Source organism: Chlorocebus sabaeus, chromosome 15 (assembly GCF_047675955.1).
Source record: "Chlorocebus sabaeus isolate Y175 chromosome 15, mChlSab1.0.hap1, whole genome shotgun sequence".
Taxonomy (NCBI): domain Eukaryota; kingdom Metazoa; phylum Chordata; class Mammalia; order Primates; family Cercopithecidae; genus Chlorocebus; species Chlorocebus sabaeus.
The window spans coordinates 1,987,524-2,004,537 of record NC_132918.1 but is presented as its reverse complement, the minus strand read 5'-3'; the positions used below and the strand labels follow the sequence as shown (position 1 = coordinate 2,004,537).

At 47.7% G+C, this 17,014-nt stretch overlaps 1 protein-coding gene across 3 annotated transcripts in view; it reads left to right on the top strand.

Moving 5' to 3' along the window:
• Nucleotides 1-17,014, top strand: part of ITGA9 (integrin subunit alpha 9) — a 384,455-nt gene that overhangs the window by 82,014 nt on the left and 285,427 nt on the right. For all 3 annotated transcript variants that reach the window (XM_007971773.3, XM_007971776.3, XM_037988454.2), the window contains exons 14-15: nt 5,739-5,893; nt 15,565-15,725. In XM_007971773.3, coding sequence (XP_007969964.3) covers nt 5,739-5,893; nt 15,565-15,725 — 316 coding nt within the window. The remainder of the gene's footprint in view (nt 1-5,738; nt 5,894-15,564; nt 15,726-17,014) is intronic.

The following is a 17,014-nucleotide window of genomic DNA, read 5'->3' as shown; positions in this document are numbered from 1 at the left end:
GTTATTTCCAGATAAACCCATTCAAAGTCAAAACATGGTATTTTCAACTTAGGACGGGTTTGTCCAGATGTAGCCTCATGGTAAGTCAAGGAGTGTGCTGCATTCCTATGGCTTTCGCACCATTGTGAAGTTGAAAAATCGTAAGTTGAACCATCATAAGTCAGGGACCACCTGCAGTACGTGTAAAATGTCCAGAACAGTGCCTGGTTTAACTGCTTAATAAATCTTGGCAAGTTTGATGTAAATTGGGTTAAATTTGCCTCCCTAAAATTCTGCTTCTCGGTCTTGGGTCTTTTACATAGCAGCCCTTTAGTATCTGAAGGGGGCAATTGTGTCCCCCAAGTGGTGACTTCACTAAGATAAGGCCTCCTTGGTTCCTGTAATTATTTCCCATGTGACTGGATTTTCACTTTCTTTATCAGCCCTTCCTCTGGGTAAAACAGCTTTTGTGGCTCCAAATGATTGAGGTTAGATTTGTGAAGCTGGTTGCTCTAGTTAGGGCTTTCATGATATCATCTTTGCTCTCTTCACTATCCTGAGCATCTTATTTTGGTTTGTCAGGATTCTTCTCAAATAAAACAAACACACTCCTCAACTTTTCACAGTTGAAAACAAGCTTTTTTTTTTCTTCTTCTTCTTCTTTTCTTTTTTTGAGATGGAGTCTTGCTCTATCACCCAGGCTGGAGTGCAGTGGTGTGATCTTGGCTCACTGCAACCTCCACCTCCTGGGTTCAAGTGATTCTCCTGCCTCAGCCTCCTGAGGAGCTGGGATCACAGGTGCACACCACCATGCCTGGCTATTTTAAAAATATTTTTAGTAGAGATGGAGTTTCACCATGTTGATCAGGCTGGTCTCGAACTCCTAACCTCGTGATCCGCCTGCCTCGGCCTCCCAAAGTGTTTGAATTACAGACATGAGCCACCACACCCGGTCCAACTGGCCCTCTTAAAACCGGGGCCATCTGGCTGAAGGTCCATCATATAGACTCTGCTTTCTCATCATTCTTGGATTTTTAAATCTTCCTGCTGTGAGCTTCAATCCAAAGGGGATTTTCTTTTTCTCTTCTGCATGGTGAGGGACAGCCTTCTCCAGGCGTTTGCTCACATATGGAGGTAAAGTAAAGTGAGGCAGTTACACAATGGGTGGGAGACCCCAGACTCCAGCCTGGGATGGAGGGTTGAATCTGGTGAGTTGGAGCTCAACAGGGACAAATGTAAAGTTCTTCAGGAAGAACTCCAGGGAAGCACAAATCAAGAGAAGAGACCTAGGAGAGGAGCCTGGGGAACCCTACCCTGAACAAGAAGCCAAGAGAAGGCCCAAGAAGAGTGGTTGGGCCATGACAGCTGTAGAGGAGCATGCAAGGATGTTGTGGTCACAATCATCCATTCTCTTATTCTTTCAGCTAAGGTACACTGACAGCTGAGATGCTGCCATGCATCAGATCCTGGGAATTTGATGGGGAACCTGACCTAGGCTGTGACCTTAGAGTATAGCCAGGGAGCCATAGGCAACCAATGTTTGGTAGGCTCCTACCGCCTGCCTGGCACGGTGTGAGCACTTCATGTGTGGTCATTCTTTGTTGTTGTTTTCTTTCTGTATTAAGGTAGAATTTGCATACCATAAAATGCACCAATTTGAGTGTATGACTCCATGAGTTTTGACCACTGCATACATTGTGTGACTACCACCCTACCACAATAAAGAATACTCACCCCAGAGAGTTTCCTTGTGCCTCTGTCTAGTCAGACCCCTCTCCTGATAGACAACCACTGTTCTGACTTCTATCACCATAGACCCATCTTGCCCATTCTAGAATTTCACATTGGTGGGAATATACAGTATGGACTCTTTTGTTTCTGGCCTCTTTCAATCAGTGTGATGCATTTGAAATTTGTTCACGTTGGCGTGTTGCTTGTTTTTCCCCTTACTGAGTAGCATTCCATTGACTGAATATCCTCGAGTTTGTTCATCCATCCTCTTGTTGATAGAACACATGATAACTCTTAGTCTTCTTAACAATCCATGACATGAGTGGGGGTGTTATCCCCATTTTATGGGTGAGGAGACCAAGGACATGCAGTTCTTATTAATATAAAAGGGAAGGTGATTCCACATGGTGGTAGGTGCTATGAGGATTATAAGGCAGGGTTACTTGGTCGGGCAGTGGCGTCAAAGTCAGCAGGAAGGGCCAAGCAGAGTGAGGCCTGAGACTTGTCGGAGGTGGCAGGGGGAGGTCAGGGGTGCCATTGGCCGTGGTGGCTCTAGAGAAGTGATGGGCAAAAGCCAGATGGCAGTAGGTGGGTGAGAGAAGAAGCAAGAAAAGAGAGTGACTCCTGACTGCCTCTCCAGAAGCTTGGCTGCAAAGGAGCAAATGGGACCAGCAGGTAGTTCAGGGAGGTGTTTTAAGGATGGGAGGCTCTGGATCGGTGATTAGGCCAAGAACATCTTTGAGCCATTTTCTGGTCTCCTAAGTCCCTTACCCTCTTGGAAGAGATCAGAGGGGCTTCACCCTCAGCTTCACCTTCATCTATGTGAACCCTAATGCCCTGACCCTATGCCTAACCCCAAGGGTCCTGGAGAGGTTGAAGAGACAAGAGGAAGGATGGGAGGCTGCTCCAGGGATGAGGGATGGGGGGATGAGGTTGGTGAGAGTGATAGAATTCAGTACACAGGCTGAGGGTGAGGGGCCCTCATCTTCTGAGCCAGGTCCCAAGATAGGAATAAGGTCAGGGCAAGGTTCAGTTTGGGATGTGGATGAGGATGAAGCAGAGGGTGACCACCCTGGTCTATTCCAGGAGGACAAGGGAATCAGGGAGAGCAGGGAAGGCTTCAGAGACAAGCTAGAGGCCGTCAGAGAGGAAGCAAGGTGGGGCAGGCAAAGGGGTTGCTGAGCATGCTGCATGGGAGCATGGGAGACACCCAGCAGGTTGGGTGTCTGCAGGGGCAGCCATTGATAAAGTCCCAGGATTCAGCTGAGCAGCAGTGAACTAGAAGGCCTGGAGGCATCAGCTGACTGTGTTAAGTAGGGGCTTGGCTCGGTCTGGCCTAACTGACAGTTAGATTTTGAGTTACTTTAGGTTTTGGGTGGGACTAGAAAAGCAGGGAGGGCTAGGAGACCATGCATGTACATGGACACATAGATACGTACTGCCCATCGTTTCTAACCCTCCTAAGGGCAGGAGGCCAGAGGTGCGTGGGTTAGGAATGCTATGGGCTGCAGCTAAGAGAAAACCTGACTGAGGCTTTCAACTATATGACCCCAAATTAGCTCCCTGGATGTAGGTGGCCCCAGGGCTGGCTTAGTAGCCTAACAATGTCACCAGGGGTGAAGGCTCTTTATCTGTCCTTGCCTTGCAGAAGGCCAAGGCACCTTGAGCAACGTATCAAAGGGCATCCCAACTGCTTGTATTATTTACCTGGAAGTGAAGTGTCAGGACTTGAACTCTCAGCCGTCAGGGAGAAGTGTTCCAGCTACCAGCTTCTTAAAAAAAATAAAAGCACTGAAAGCACTTGTGGTGCTGTCCTTGGGTGCCCCTTTGCTTTTATCTCAGAGGCTGGCACATTTGTAGGCAGGACTGTGAGACGCAGTCTCCCCTGCCCCCAGGAGTGTGGCTGGCCCACTCTGCCCTCAGGAAGTTTGCTTCCCTCAGATTAGCTCTGGGGCAGGTCCTGTGTCAGGGTGATAGGCACACGGTGCTCTCCCATTGGAGGTCACAGGAAGTGATCAGAGAGGTCTCTGAAAGATTTTTGGGCTTTTCTTCATCCAAAAACAATACTTGGAGTTGAAACAAAAAGGTTGAAGGGAACTGATCTGACAGCTGTGGGAAGGAGATGTACCTGTGAGGGTCCCTGTGGTCCATTTCAAAGGATACTGTTTTTCCAACTTCCACTGAGGTCACTGTGTCTGGGCTGCCCACGTCTGTTTCCTGCTTGCCGCACTGTCTTCTGCAGAGCTCTTCTGTGAGAGGAGGACCTGGCCTCCTCCCTGATGAGTGGCCCCTGGGGATGATGGGGTAAGCTAGGCTTTTCTTCTATACCATGACCAGGCACGTCAGGGACCAGGCAGGGTGGAGACTGGCTCTCCATGGTACCTCTGTCCATCTGTGAGGCTTTGGCCACTTGTGGTTTTCAGTCTCCTGGGCTGGAGTAAAATTTGTACTTATTTAACAAAGGTTTTTGCACATTTATTATGGGAATGAGAGGATGAATTCACTGGATCCCAGCCCTTGCGGGGTGCTGCAGGCTGGTGGGGCAGGTTTGGAAATAGACAATGACTCTTCACCTTAGTAAGTGGGGGCCAGGGGTGTGTGTATAGAACTGGAAGCACAGAGAGGGAGGATGCCTAACTGTCAGGGGTACTAGGGAAGGCTTCCTCGGGGTGGGAACGTTCGAGCTGGCTGTTGAAAGGTCGATGGGGTTTTATAGGGTGTCCATTGACATCTGCACAATCACACTGGCCAGGGGTAAGATATCCACTTTCTGATTTATTTCTCGTATCCTTTAAGGATGAACCCAGAAGAAAATGGAAAGACTAAGGTGTTGGCCTTCTTTCAGGAACTGCTATTGTCTGACTTCTGTTTGTCCTGCGGCCAGATTTGCTCTGGGAGTCCTGCAGTTCCACTGCATCTGTCACCACTACTCTCTGTTGACCCGATCTCCCGGCATGGTGGCAGCAGTGGAGTCCCCTCACCCCATCTGTGCCTCGTGTCTCTTCACTTCCTTTGTTCACCCAGATTTTCCTTAACGCTTTCTTCCCTTGGAGTTGGTGTGGGTCATCATTCCCATCCGCCCTGTCACCCTGGGCTCTCTTTGAGGGATCGTTGTACACAGGGGGGGTCATTGTTCTCAAGCCACAAATGCCCCTTAATCTTGTTCTGTCACCCCAGTGGTGTGAAGGCTGGGGCTCCGTAGAGGTAAAAGGGTTCCTCTGTGAGGTCTGGAGGGAAAAGGTCGAGTGGTAGCTTAGGTGAATGCTGCCTGAGCAGATGTCTGCAGTGGGAGCAGAATGGTGTTTTTACTCTTAATTTTTGTGGGATGTCCCTGGGGAGCCCAGGGGTGCTGTCCATTCATCAAGCACTGGGGGATGGTCCACAGCAGGGAGGAGAGTGTGGCTAGTTATTGAGTTTCATTTGGTTTTGAGACTGGGCAGGTTGATTTCGTCTGCTCTGAAGCACTTTGCTATTACCAGCTAGGACTCTACTAATCAAGTTCTTTTAGAAAAATACCCAATGAATTGGTGGAGGTAAATGAAGGAGGAGGTTTGACCAACTGGATGGGGCTAGAACATTGCAGTTCATGCTCATAATGGCAGCAAATGCTTGAGGGAATCCTTGAGTATGCGTCTCTTTCTCGAATCATGGCATCTGCTTTAGGAAATCCTGTTAAATGTATTCTTACCTCCCTAATAAAATGGAAATCGGAACTTAATTGGTAAAATTTTAAATAATTATCCAGCATCTGGTGGTTCATTTATGGCTTCAACCAGATGTGTTTTATTAACAACAAACTTGCTTTTATTATTGGGAAGCTAACTATTAATTTACTAGGCAATATGCCACTTCTAAAATCGGAAAAAAATGCTCACAGAACATACTAGCCCTTCTTTCTTGGGATATTTCATGCTTTAAGTAAATCCTGGGTTGAAGGCCTAGGAATTTATCCTGTTGGTCTAGTTCTTGTTTGATTCTGAGAGCTGCTCCTTACCATGACTAAGTCACCTTCCTCTCTTGCCCTGCAGAGCAAGGCCTGTCATTACGATGGATGTCGCCATCTTCCTCCCGGGCTCCATCAACATCACGGCGCCTCAGTGTCACGACGGACAGCAGCCTGTGAACTGCCTGAACGTCACCACCTGCTTCAGCTTCCGTGGCAAACACGTTCCAGGAGAGATTGGTAATGAGCCACCAAGTCAGGGCTCAGGATACCTGTTTAGCTGGAGTGGGCTCGTGGGATATTTCTGATGTTTCCTGTCGCTGTTCCTCCCAGCTGGTTTTGCAGGCAGCAGGCACACAGGCTGGACATCCTTTCCCTCTGAGGTTCCTCCCCTTCTCTTTCCTGCTTATCAACATATTTCTTTTTTTTTTTTCTTTTTTGAGACAGAGTCTCGCTCTGTCGCCCGGGCTGGAGTGCAGTGGCCAGATCTCAGCTCACTGCAAGCTCCGCCTCCCTGGTTTACGCCATTCTCCTGCCTCAGCCTCCCGAGTAGCTGGGACTACAGGCGCCCGCCACCTCACCCGGCTAGTTTTTTGTATTTTTTAGTAGAGACGGGGTTTCACCGTGTTAGTCAGGATGGTCTCGATCTCCTGACCTCGTGATCCACCCGTCTCGGCCTCCCAAAGTTCTGGGATTACAGGCTTGAGCCACCGCACCTGGCCTCAACATGTTTCTAATATCACACAACCTCCAGCTCTAGGATAAATAATGTTGGACCCCAAGCATTCTTTCTCCAAATATGAGGGCCAGACTGAAGCCTCATTGGACCACAGGTCCTATGGGACTGGTGGAGATATAATGCCTGGAGCCTGGCCCTTATGGAACGTTGGAGCAGTCAGAAAGCGGAAGTGACAGGACTTTTGAGGCTCCTCATTGAGCTTGTAGCATCAGCCAGATGTCAGGGGGCTTATAACATTTACTATGGAATTAGAGACCAAAGACGGTCTCTAATGACGGATGGTGGGATTGGGATTCTGGTGTTACAGAGGCTTAGGTTTCTAAAAGAGGGGTGCTGCTTTGGCAGCTCAGAATTGAAAAGAGGCCGGCGTTGTCCTGACAGCTGGTAACTATTCCTTGCCATTTGTCTGGGGAAAATTGACTTGCTAGCCTAGCTCTAGAGGCTGGATTAAACACCAGAACAAGATAGGGCCAGTGTTGATTAGAATTCAGAGCACGTGGTCACCTGAAAGCAATGAATCTGGAGCTTTATGCATATTACTAGGTGCTTCATTTTTATTTAAATTTAAAAGACTGATTTAATAATAGAAAGAAAAACTCCAGGCAAACAAAAACATCAGCAGGGACCTGGGCCTACTGACGTTCTTAGATATTTTTAATATCATGAGTGACTCCTTTTGCTACTCAGTGTAGCCCCTGGCCTAGCAGTGTCAGCATCACTGGGAACTTGTTAGAAATGCAGGACTTTGGGCCCTACTTTGGACTTCTGAATCAGAATCTGCATTTTTTGCAAGAGCCCCACAAGATTTCTGTGCACATTTAAGTTTGAGAAGCACTGCTCTGGAGCAGACATATGTGCACACACGCCCACTCATGCAAAAATGTTTACATGAGCTAGTTCATTCCTCAGCCTCACCTCAAATGTTCTACCTTATTTAATATGTTCATCCTTCTTGGCTAACTGTCTCATTGGCAATTTCTCTTGATCTTTAGGTATATTGAATGAGCTCAACGATTAAACATATTTATTTATATCATTTTTTAAAAAGAGCTTAGAAATTTCAACATTGAATGAAATCATACAATAAAACTTGGGAATTGGTTAGTGAGGGAGGATTAACAACATTTTCTTGTGTAGCTCAGTGAGAAAGAGCAGCTCACTCAAGATCACACAGCTGTTGTTGAAGCCAGGAATTGAATTTGTATCTTGTGATACTTAGTTTTGCTTTCTAACAACTGTTTCTCACCACCTCCCTAATTGTTTAAGATACTACAGTCTTAAGGAAAAAAGCTTTCTGATAGTTCTGGGACTCGTGTATCCTCCACATAATTAGGCGGTCTGTCTTCTGTCCAATGCCAGCTCATGATATAGTTGGACTCTGTTAAGAAACATTTTTAAAGAATGAAGGTGAATTTTGATACACATAAGAATGAGAACTATTCTAGAACTCTCAGAAAGGGCAAACGATTGATCGTTTCTGTGTGTGTTCATTTGACAAATACTTATTATTGTATCCACATGTGCTGGGCACTGGAGATGACAGTCCTGTCCTCATGGAGCTTCTAAAGGGAGTTACAAAGAGTTTCTACTATTTTGGCCTTGAAGCAGTATTAGACAGCTTTCACTTCTCGCTGCTATGAAAGTGAAGGTAAATTGGTGTAGCTGAAGCAGAGAAGAAGAAACCAAGATGCAAGTTAGAGCAAGAGTGATTCAGAGCATGAGGCAAGTAGTGGAGCAAACTCTGATTTGAAGGTTCATGAGCTGAGCGCAGAGGAGGTGTGGGTGCCTCCTCATGCTGTTCCCGACCAGTGGCTCTTTCTGGGGCCCCATCTAGTGTGAGCCTTTCACAGACTGCTAAGCACAATTAGAATGAAGGTCTAGGCTTAGCCATAGCCTCTGAAATGTTGGGGCAAAGTGGCAGAGGCAGGCAGTTTGATGGCATCTTGTACTGTACCTTGTGGGCAATGCGGAGCAACCTGGCTGATATCCGACGTGAGGTGGGGCCCATTCAGCACCCGTGCACCCTCCCATTAATTTCCCTTCCCTATCTTCCATCTGCCGTATGCGTTCATAGATAAAGTCAAACATTCCTTTACACTCTAAGGGTGTGTTTCCCCGACAATCAGACTTAAAGGGGATGGTAGCTGGAGACTTTTGGTATCTCAATATAACAAGGCAATGCAGAAAATTACTCATCCCCAACATGTTTCTGTCACTTTCTCTGGCATTCATATCTCAATCTTTGCAGTAGAAAGAGAAATGCAGAAATCTGCCAAAAAATATGCTGGCAGTGAAATGGAGAGTTTGGGGAGGGAAAAATGGGCAGGCCTTATGGAAATGTGATAGGAAATGAGGTGGAGGTGAAAGGTCAGGTAGCTGTGGGGATCCAGCTCTGGGTGAGGTGTCCTAGAGTTCAGCAAGGAAGGCAGCCTCTTGGCTCTGCACAGTTGGGAAGGTCAGTCTTGAGATGGCAGAAGGATGGGCACTTCGAGGACACAGATACCCTCCACCCCCCTCCAGGTTCGGCAGAGGGTGCTGGCCAACTCTGTGTCATCTCCAGGCCTCTGCATCAGGAACCTACGACTGGGACACCAGGTTACCAGCCTTCCTACTCTCTGTGCTGGCAGCTGCAGAGGAACCATGTGGATGATGACTTTGTCCATGGAATGCCTGGTGAATGAGTGCCAGCCCTGGGCAGGCCTTCCGGGCACCTCTCAATGGCTGCATATCCTGGGCCAAGTTTGTTAGCAGGATGGCTGCATTTGGGCAGAGCAATACACAGATACCTGTGGTGGGCTAGGTACCACTGTCAGAAGTGGTATCTTCTGTGGTATTTATCTGCTGCCATCTTCAGCCACATGATCTGCCCTCTGAGGATGGTTTTGAGAGCCGTAAGCAGTTAATGTTAGTCTTGTGCCTTTAGTTTCTTCTTCTCTACCTGGCAGGGTTCAAGCCTATGTACAGAGAAGGGACAGCAACTGCCTCTTCATTTCCTGCTTTAGAAATGGGAGGCCACAGTGCTTATTTGGTCATGGGAGTATTCGGAACCAGCTCATTAGCCGGACACAAGCTGCTGTGGCCTCTGGAAATACTGTAGGAAATACAGACTTTCTCTGTAGGAGGTGAATCTGCCTTGGCTTCTGAAACAGGCAGAGTCCAGTCAGGGAAACAGAAACCATACCAGTTATTTTAACAGAAGACATTTAGCACTGGGAATGGGTTAAACAGGTCATGGAGGACCTGGGAGTAACTGCAGGAAGCAGCTGCCGCCTCCTGGTCTGCACCAGTGGATCTCAAAGTGTGGTCCCAGACCAGCTGCATCAGCATCACCTGGGATCTCGTTAGATATGCAAATTCTGACCAGAAACTCTGAAGGTGGGATGCAGCATCTGTGTTTTTACAAGCCTCCAGATGGGTTCCATCTGAGAACGCTGGTCAAGGTTATACTTGGGGTTAACCACTTCCTTGGGGTTATCAGAACCTGTGAGCTCAGAGAAGGGGCCCTGTGGAGCTAGGACCTGACCCTCTGAGGAAGGGGCTGGTGCTGCTGATCTCTCTGAGGGGGTGCAATGAGGCTGGCTCTGGGAGAATGGGGGGAAGTCTGAAAACTAGAATTAACTGCTGTTGGGACCAGCTGCCATGAGAAACTGTTGCTGGGATAAGCTGCTAGGAATAGGAAGCAGGAAGGAAGGAGCGAGTCCCGTTGCCCTCCTCCAGCCTTGCAGGCTCCCTCCGATGCTCCATATTAGCAGAGCCTTACAGGGAGCCTCTGGCAAAACAAATGAGGTTTACAGGGTTCCAGTCCTGGTGTCACAGTGCAGAGTAGGGAAGGGTAGGTTGGAGCTGAGGACAACAGCTTCATAAACCAGCACAGCGAGCATCCAGTTACACCGAGTTGCTGAATCCCTGTTGGGCCATTCAGTCAATAATAATCAAGGTCCTACAGAGTGCCAGACACCCTACTTAGCTTGGGGCACGGAGCAGTGAACAGGACAGGCAAAGTCCTTGCCCTCATGGAGCTGGCATCCTAGTGGGAGGGGGCAGGCAGACTGGACAAAAACAACCAGCTGCTCCCTCCCTTGCTCGCTCTTCTAGATGAGTTCCGGGCCCCTTGTGTGGCATGCACTGTGCTTAGCACTGGGACATAGACACAGACTTCTCCCTCTGACTGTGGGCTCCTCCAGGGGTAGGTTTACAACATATTTCATAAAGCACTTTAAAATAGGAGTTCTGCCTGTCCCTAATAGTATTATTAATCTCTTCATTCTTGGCCTGGAAACAGCCTGTGGCCTCTTGGAGCCTCCTAGCTAGCACAGGTGAAGGTGGTGAATGCTTTGCCCAAGGGGACCCTGTCCCTCACCCATGGGTGGTGCTTGTACCTACTCACTGGCCAGGCTGAAGCCTAAACTTGCTTGTCAATCTCTGGAGGCTGGGAATCAAGCTGGCAGTTCTGGGCTCTCACCAGAGTGTGAAACGAAAACCAGGAAGGGACGCTCTCTGAGTGATTGCATTTTGCACTCTGACCCAGTGCTCCTGTGTTTCCATGGTTCTCAGCCTGAAAAAGCTGTGAGCGAGTGGAATACCTGCCCTGCCTCCAGACACACAACTCAGCCCAGGTCCTGAGAGATGGCACCAAGGTCATCCACACTAATAGAAATAGGATTGAAACCAGGTGACTTGTTTCCAAAGCCTTCCTCTGTCTTTAGGGGTGCATTTTTGCTTGGGAGAATGTTTGCACACAGCATTCTCTGAGCTCCTTCTGGTCTCTTGAGTAGCATCGAAATGGGATAATGAGGTAAATCCATTTGAGGTGAGGAATGGGTAGCCTAGTCTGATAATTACTACCTCATTCTTTTGCAGGACAGAATTTAGGAAAGCTAGTAAAGTTTCCCCCTCTCACGGGAAACTCTAAGGGAAGCTCAGAGTAACTCGGGAAGGAAAATTTGTTAGAATTTCACAGCTGAAATCTTGTTCTGATGGAGAGCGGGAATTAATCAAAACTTGCTGGGAGAGACCAGAGCCAGAGTTGATGAGAGACAGCTGTGGCTCCCTCCTGGCCCAGGCCCGTGCAGGGGGCCCCCTCGGGAAGCAGCTGGGGGCAGGGCAGGGAGGTGGCTGAAAGTATTACTCGGGGCTGATCAGCTTTTCCATCACCATGACATCATTCGACATGGCAGGGACACAAGCTGCCAGAAGGAAAAACCTAAAGATGTGAAATGTGCTGTTGGAGCAGGCCCTAATCAGAACCAGCACCCTCCCAGGGACAGACGGGGGCTGGCCAGGCTGGCTTGCATCAGGGCCGGCTGTGGGCAACTCAGACAGCCTGATGCACCCACCTTCCCAGGGCCCTGACCGCGGAGCCCAGGCAGCTGATCGGCTGCTTCCCGGACATGTCCTCTGCTTCACTTTCCACCAGACCCTTTACCAGTGGGTACTGGTAAAACTACCTGTTGCCCTCAGGGCTTTGGAATGAGTGGTCGGCATTTCTTCTTGCCTCCTCAGGCAGGGTTTCTCACTGTGACTCTTGCTTTCTTCTAGAGGAGAGAGTCTGTTATAGAACTAACTTCCTTTGGGGTAATTTAAAATGTCAAAATTTAAATCAAGGAAAAGTACTAAGTAGGCAGTTCTAGAGATGAAATGCTTCCAGAATGATTGCACTTGGTGAATTGGATAATTCGTTGTGTCTGCGACGGTATGTTTTAACATTTTAGAGAAATCTGAAAGGTTAATGTGCTGGCACGCACACACCCTGCTTGAGTGGAGCAGCAGTTGCTTTGTCCTCAGCTCGGTTTCTGTGAACTGTGAGTTGTTTCTCTCTCCCTTGAGTTGCAAGAGATCAGTACTTCCGGATCAGTACTTCTGCAGTGAGATGAAACTTTGGAGGAGTAAAGTTGGTGTTTGTAAGTTGCCTAGCACAGTGCTTGGCACACATTGCAGGTTGAATTTATTTGCTTTTCCTGACTTACCCTGTGTTAATGTGGGTTCTCCCCAAAACAGAGCCTGGGTCAAGGATCCGAGTGCATGTGGTTGATACACAAATGATCCCAAGAAGTACCAGTAAGGAAACGGGACAGTGAGACAGAAAAGGAAGGCAGCTACAGACCTCAGGCTTCTCCAGAGAAACAGAATGGAGAGAGAAAGAAATGGATTAGTTAGTTGATTTTCAGGAATTGGGTTATGAGATTATGAGGTCTGGGAAGTCTGAATTTTTCAGGGCAGGCCAGTAGGCTGGAGACTCAGGGAAGAGTTGATGTTGCAGCTCAGGTCTGAAAGCAGTCTAAAAGCAGTTTATTTTTTTGGGAACCTTAGTCTTTTAAAGTCTTCATCTGATTGGATAAGGCTTGCCCACATTTTGGAGGGTAATCTACTTTATTCAAAGTCTACTGATTTAAATGTTAATCTAATCTAAAAAAATACCTTCTCAGTAACATCTAGATTGCTGCTTGACCATCTAGATTGCTGGATACTGTGGCCCAGCCAAGTTGACACATAAAATTAACCATCAGAGCAGACAAATAGAGGGTGTATTACTGAGCAGGTTACCACTCTGGGCAGCTGGAGCTCAATCCTGCTGGAGAACCCTGGGAGTCAGTGTAGACCATGCCCCAGAGTTACCCCCCATCAAGGGGCAAGGGAGCTGGGGCCCTGCATTATGGAGGGCTGCTCTGGGGACTGGAGTTCCCTGGCACTCCTGGCTTGCCATGCACGTGGACAGAGCCACTAGAGAAAGCCCTCAGGAGAAGAGAGGCAGGCACTTGCTGTTGCAATTTGGGCCGGACAACAGAGAAATGGTAAAAGCCAAGAGGATATGGGTGGGGGAGCAATACCATCCGTTCCATCTTCCTGTGTTCCTTTCCACCCAGGTTTTCTCTGAGCTCAGCTAGTTCATCTCTGGCAAGATAGTCCAGTCTCGCTGTTCTCTCCATTGTCTCCCTTCCTGAGGGAAGGCAGCTGTGGCTCTTTCACCTGGAAAGGAGGCTGGTCAGGGGACCCCGAGGAGAGTCTGCTCAGCAGCTGCCTCTACCACACTGCTTCACTCAACTGTGGCCTCTGGCTTGTCTTCCAGCAATGTGCATCTCTAGCCATGACCTTGCTTAAACAAACTTGGAAATTCTCTTCATTTAAATATAACCTTTCTTTCTTCTGGGCAGTTGTTCAGGGAACTTGTGATCAGTAGAAAGTAAATTGGCCAGATCTCTACACTTGTTTGGACCTGCTGTCCATGCATTCAAAAAAATGGGAGGTTTTGGTCAAGTAATGTACAACATGCACGAAGAACAAATGTGGCAAGAATAGCCTGGCACCAGAGATTAAGGGAGTTCTGGATTCAGCTCTTTGGTGGGTGGTTCTCTGGCCTGGAGCAAGTCTTGTTCCCTTTTGGAGCCTCAGTTCCCTCAGCTTAAAAAATGAAGGTTTTTGAGCTTAGTGGTCTCCAGGATCGCCTCAAAGCTCTGCCAGTCTGAATCTATCACTTTTCTTGCTGTTGTCCCCATTGAGGTTGGTGTGTGACACTTGCACAGGCACCAGTGTTTTCCGTGTGGGAGCACTTTCCTATATGCATTATTTTCTTCTTAATAATGGCACCTCCTGAGAGTATCCAGGTCTCAGGTCCCTTCTGGTGACACAGCCTTGCCTTGTAAGTCAACTGTTTGCTGGCGTTAAACAAGTTGGGGCAGACGGCTCTGCTGACTAGGAATTTGCCAGCTCGGCATGGCAAGATCCCTGAGATGGCAGAGGCCCAGGGAGGCCATTAGAAGCATCAAAAATATGCCCTGCGGCAGGTGCAGAATGCCGTTCAGGTCACCTTCCTCTCTCCCTGTTCATACCTCCCCTGGTGGCTGATCCCTTTGATGTCATTAAAAGCCAGAGTCTTCCCTAATGCCTGACTTCACTTACTTAAATGCCAGTGGGCTCGGGGCTGCTTGTTACTGATGCAAAGCCCCCAGCTTCTAAGAGAGAGGTGTGTGGAGACAGGGCGGGGCTGGGTCATCTGCCTTCTGTTGCTCAGCCATCTCACCTGGTCATTCCGGGTACAGATTCCTGTTCTCTTACTTTAAAAATAACATATTTCCTTGAATCCCCAAAACAGTTAAAAAATAAAAAGGGTTACGGAGGGGATGACGTCTGGCACAGAAAAGCAGTAAAATAGGTGTATTGACACTAAAGTCGTATTTCTATGATGAAATACATACCTAGCTATTTACTTATTGACTCTGAAATAACAGAGGTAGATCCTTTCAGGTTTATCTAGCATGCATTTGATACTGTGATCATCTTTTCTTTGTTTGTTTCTTTTCTTTTTCTTTTTCTTTTTTTTAATTCAAGACTGTGTTACAGAAGTTCTGCCATCTGGCATTACACATTCAGGTATAGTGGGTGGTTATTCTTTGCAGGAGAGGACCTCAGTACAGGTCCTACCGTGGTCATAGTTTTGTTGAAAGGATAGGCACTACAAAATGTTTGATCACCATACTCGGCTACCTGGGAATAAAGGCAACTCCAGCCTTCATCTGGGTTCCTGTGCATGTAAACTACCTGAAGACAGGAGTTTATGCCTGCGTTGTTCATTGGTGTATCCCCTCTACCTACAGCGGTGCCTTGCCTATCGTCAGTGCTCAGTAAACGATGGCGGGCACATGGTCCAGTCCATGTACTGGTTATAGAGCATGACTCAGCTTCGTTGAGATGAGTTAAAATTATCAGACGAGATGGTTCCCTTGTGTTGGGCATAAACCATGTGCTTTATAGAAGTCAGTATCACACAAAGCCTTGATAATTTCACAGCTTCTGGTAATGTTCTGCACGTTTGCCATGATGTTTTGCTTGTCAGGACACTAACCTGTGTTGGATACATCTCATTGTTGATGTGCATATTGCTGGCTCGGTTGATACTTCGTGATGGCATGAGGTTTAAATCAGGGAGAGTCGTGAAGTATGACACACAGAGAGTCATTAGAAAGGCAGAGGACATCTTGCTTCTCTCTGGATTCTTTGAGCACTCTGACTGTGTGCTGCTCTCTGAGCAAGCCTCGGCTTGGGGCTGCAGTCTCCTGCCATGGAAGGGTCTAGGTATCGTATGAGATGTGCATGTGATCCCGTGACAAGGAAAAGAGGTGGCCTCGTGACAGTGTGTCTGTCCTTGCTGACATTTTGACCTCTCATTTATTGGCAGGCCTGAATTATGTTCTGACGGCTGACGTGGCCAAAAAGGAGAAGGGCCAGCTTCCCAGGGTCTACTTTGTGCTTCTGGGAGAGACCGTGGGTCAGGTCACAGAGAAGCTGCAGCTGACTTACATGGAGGAGACGTGTCGTCACTACGTGGCCCATGTGAAGGTCAGTCCTCTCCTCCTTTTTATCCTCAAACTTTGATCTCTGCAGATGTTCATTTGGAGCTGGTAGAAACTACTTTTATTATGTATTATGTATGCTCTTCCAAAATTTTATTTCACAGGGAGGAGCGTATCCATTTCTTCTTTTCTTTTAAAGTTGGCCTCTGACAGCCCTTTTGTTTATCTTACTGTGTCGATTTCGGCCTTTAAGGGGGGTTGTGGTAGTCTAGGAGACCAGTGATGGTCCCTGACTTTGACTTGTTCTTTTCAGAGGTTTCTCATCCTCTCCCCTCTATAAGGCTCAGTAGTCCTTTCAGAGGAGAGCCTTGGAAGCACATGCCTCTGGGTCTGCAGTGTTGCTGGATTACACTGCACCTGATGCCTTTCTCAGTGGTCTACTACAAATTAGCTCATGGTCACAGTTAAGACATTTAAAAACTGATTGGACTAGATTTTCCCCCTTTGACTACTTTCTATTTATTTTAGGAATGCATTTTTTGGCAACCTTTCCCCTCGCACTCTAAATAAACTTGCAAATGTTTTTCTCCTCTTGAAGTTGTTTGTTAAATACACTTCGCTGCTAATTCAGGAGGCCAGGCTTTGATTAGCTACAGAGTGGTCCTTGCAGCAGACGCTGGCAGGGTGGAAGTCCTGGCAGTGCCTGATGCTGCAGGAATGGCCAGACACTGACCCAGGGGCAGGGTCAGAGAGTGGAGGAGGTGGAAGAATGCACTTAATCCAGGCCACATGGTGGGTGGAACGAGCGTGGGTTTTTGAGACACATAGATCCAGTGTGTATCCAGCTGGACGCACATAGTGACCTCTCCCCGTCTCAGTTTCTGCATCTCTGAAATGGACACAGTAATCCTTACCTTGAAAGGTGGTCCTCAGGATTAAACATTACACAATGAATTTACTTAAAGGACCTTGAATGGTGTCTGATAAATAGAAAGCAACCCAATTATTATTATTTGGTTGGCCTGTATATAATTGCTAATATTCTTTTTGACTTACAAAAATGGAAATTTCATATAGCTCAACCTAACATTATTTATTAGCCACTGGATTTCTGACTGATAGTTTGAAAAGTCTGCAGATTAGAGATGAAGTGTCCTCCTGTTAGTGCCAGAGCAGAAGGATAACAGCTGCTTCTAGATGCTTCAGGGCTGTATATAGAGAAATGCCCCACACACCCATGGCACTTGGCCTGGCCTAGAGCCCATGAGTCCATGCCTCTCAGATGCTTTTCAGTGGGACTGGGCTGTGTCTTCTGCCAGGACTCCTGCAGGGGCC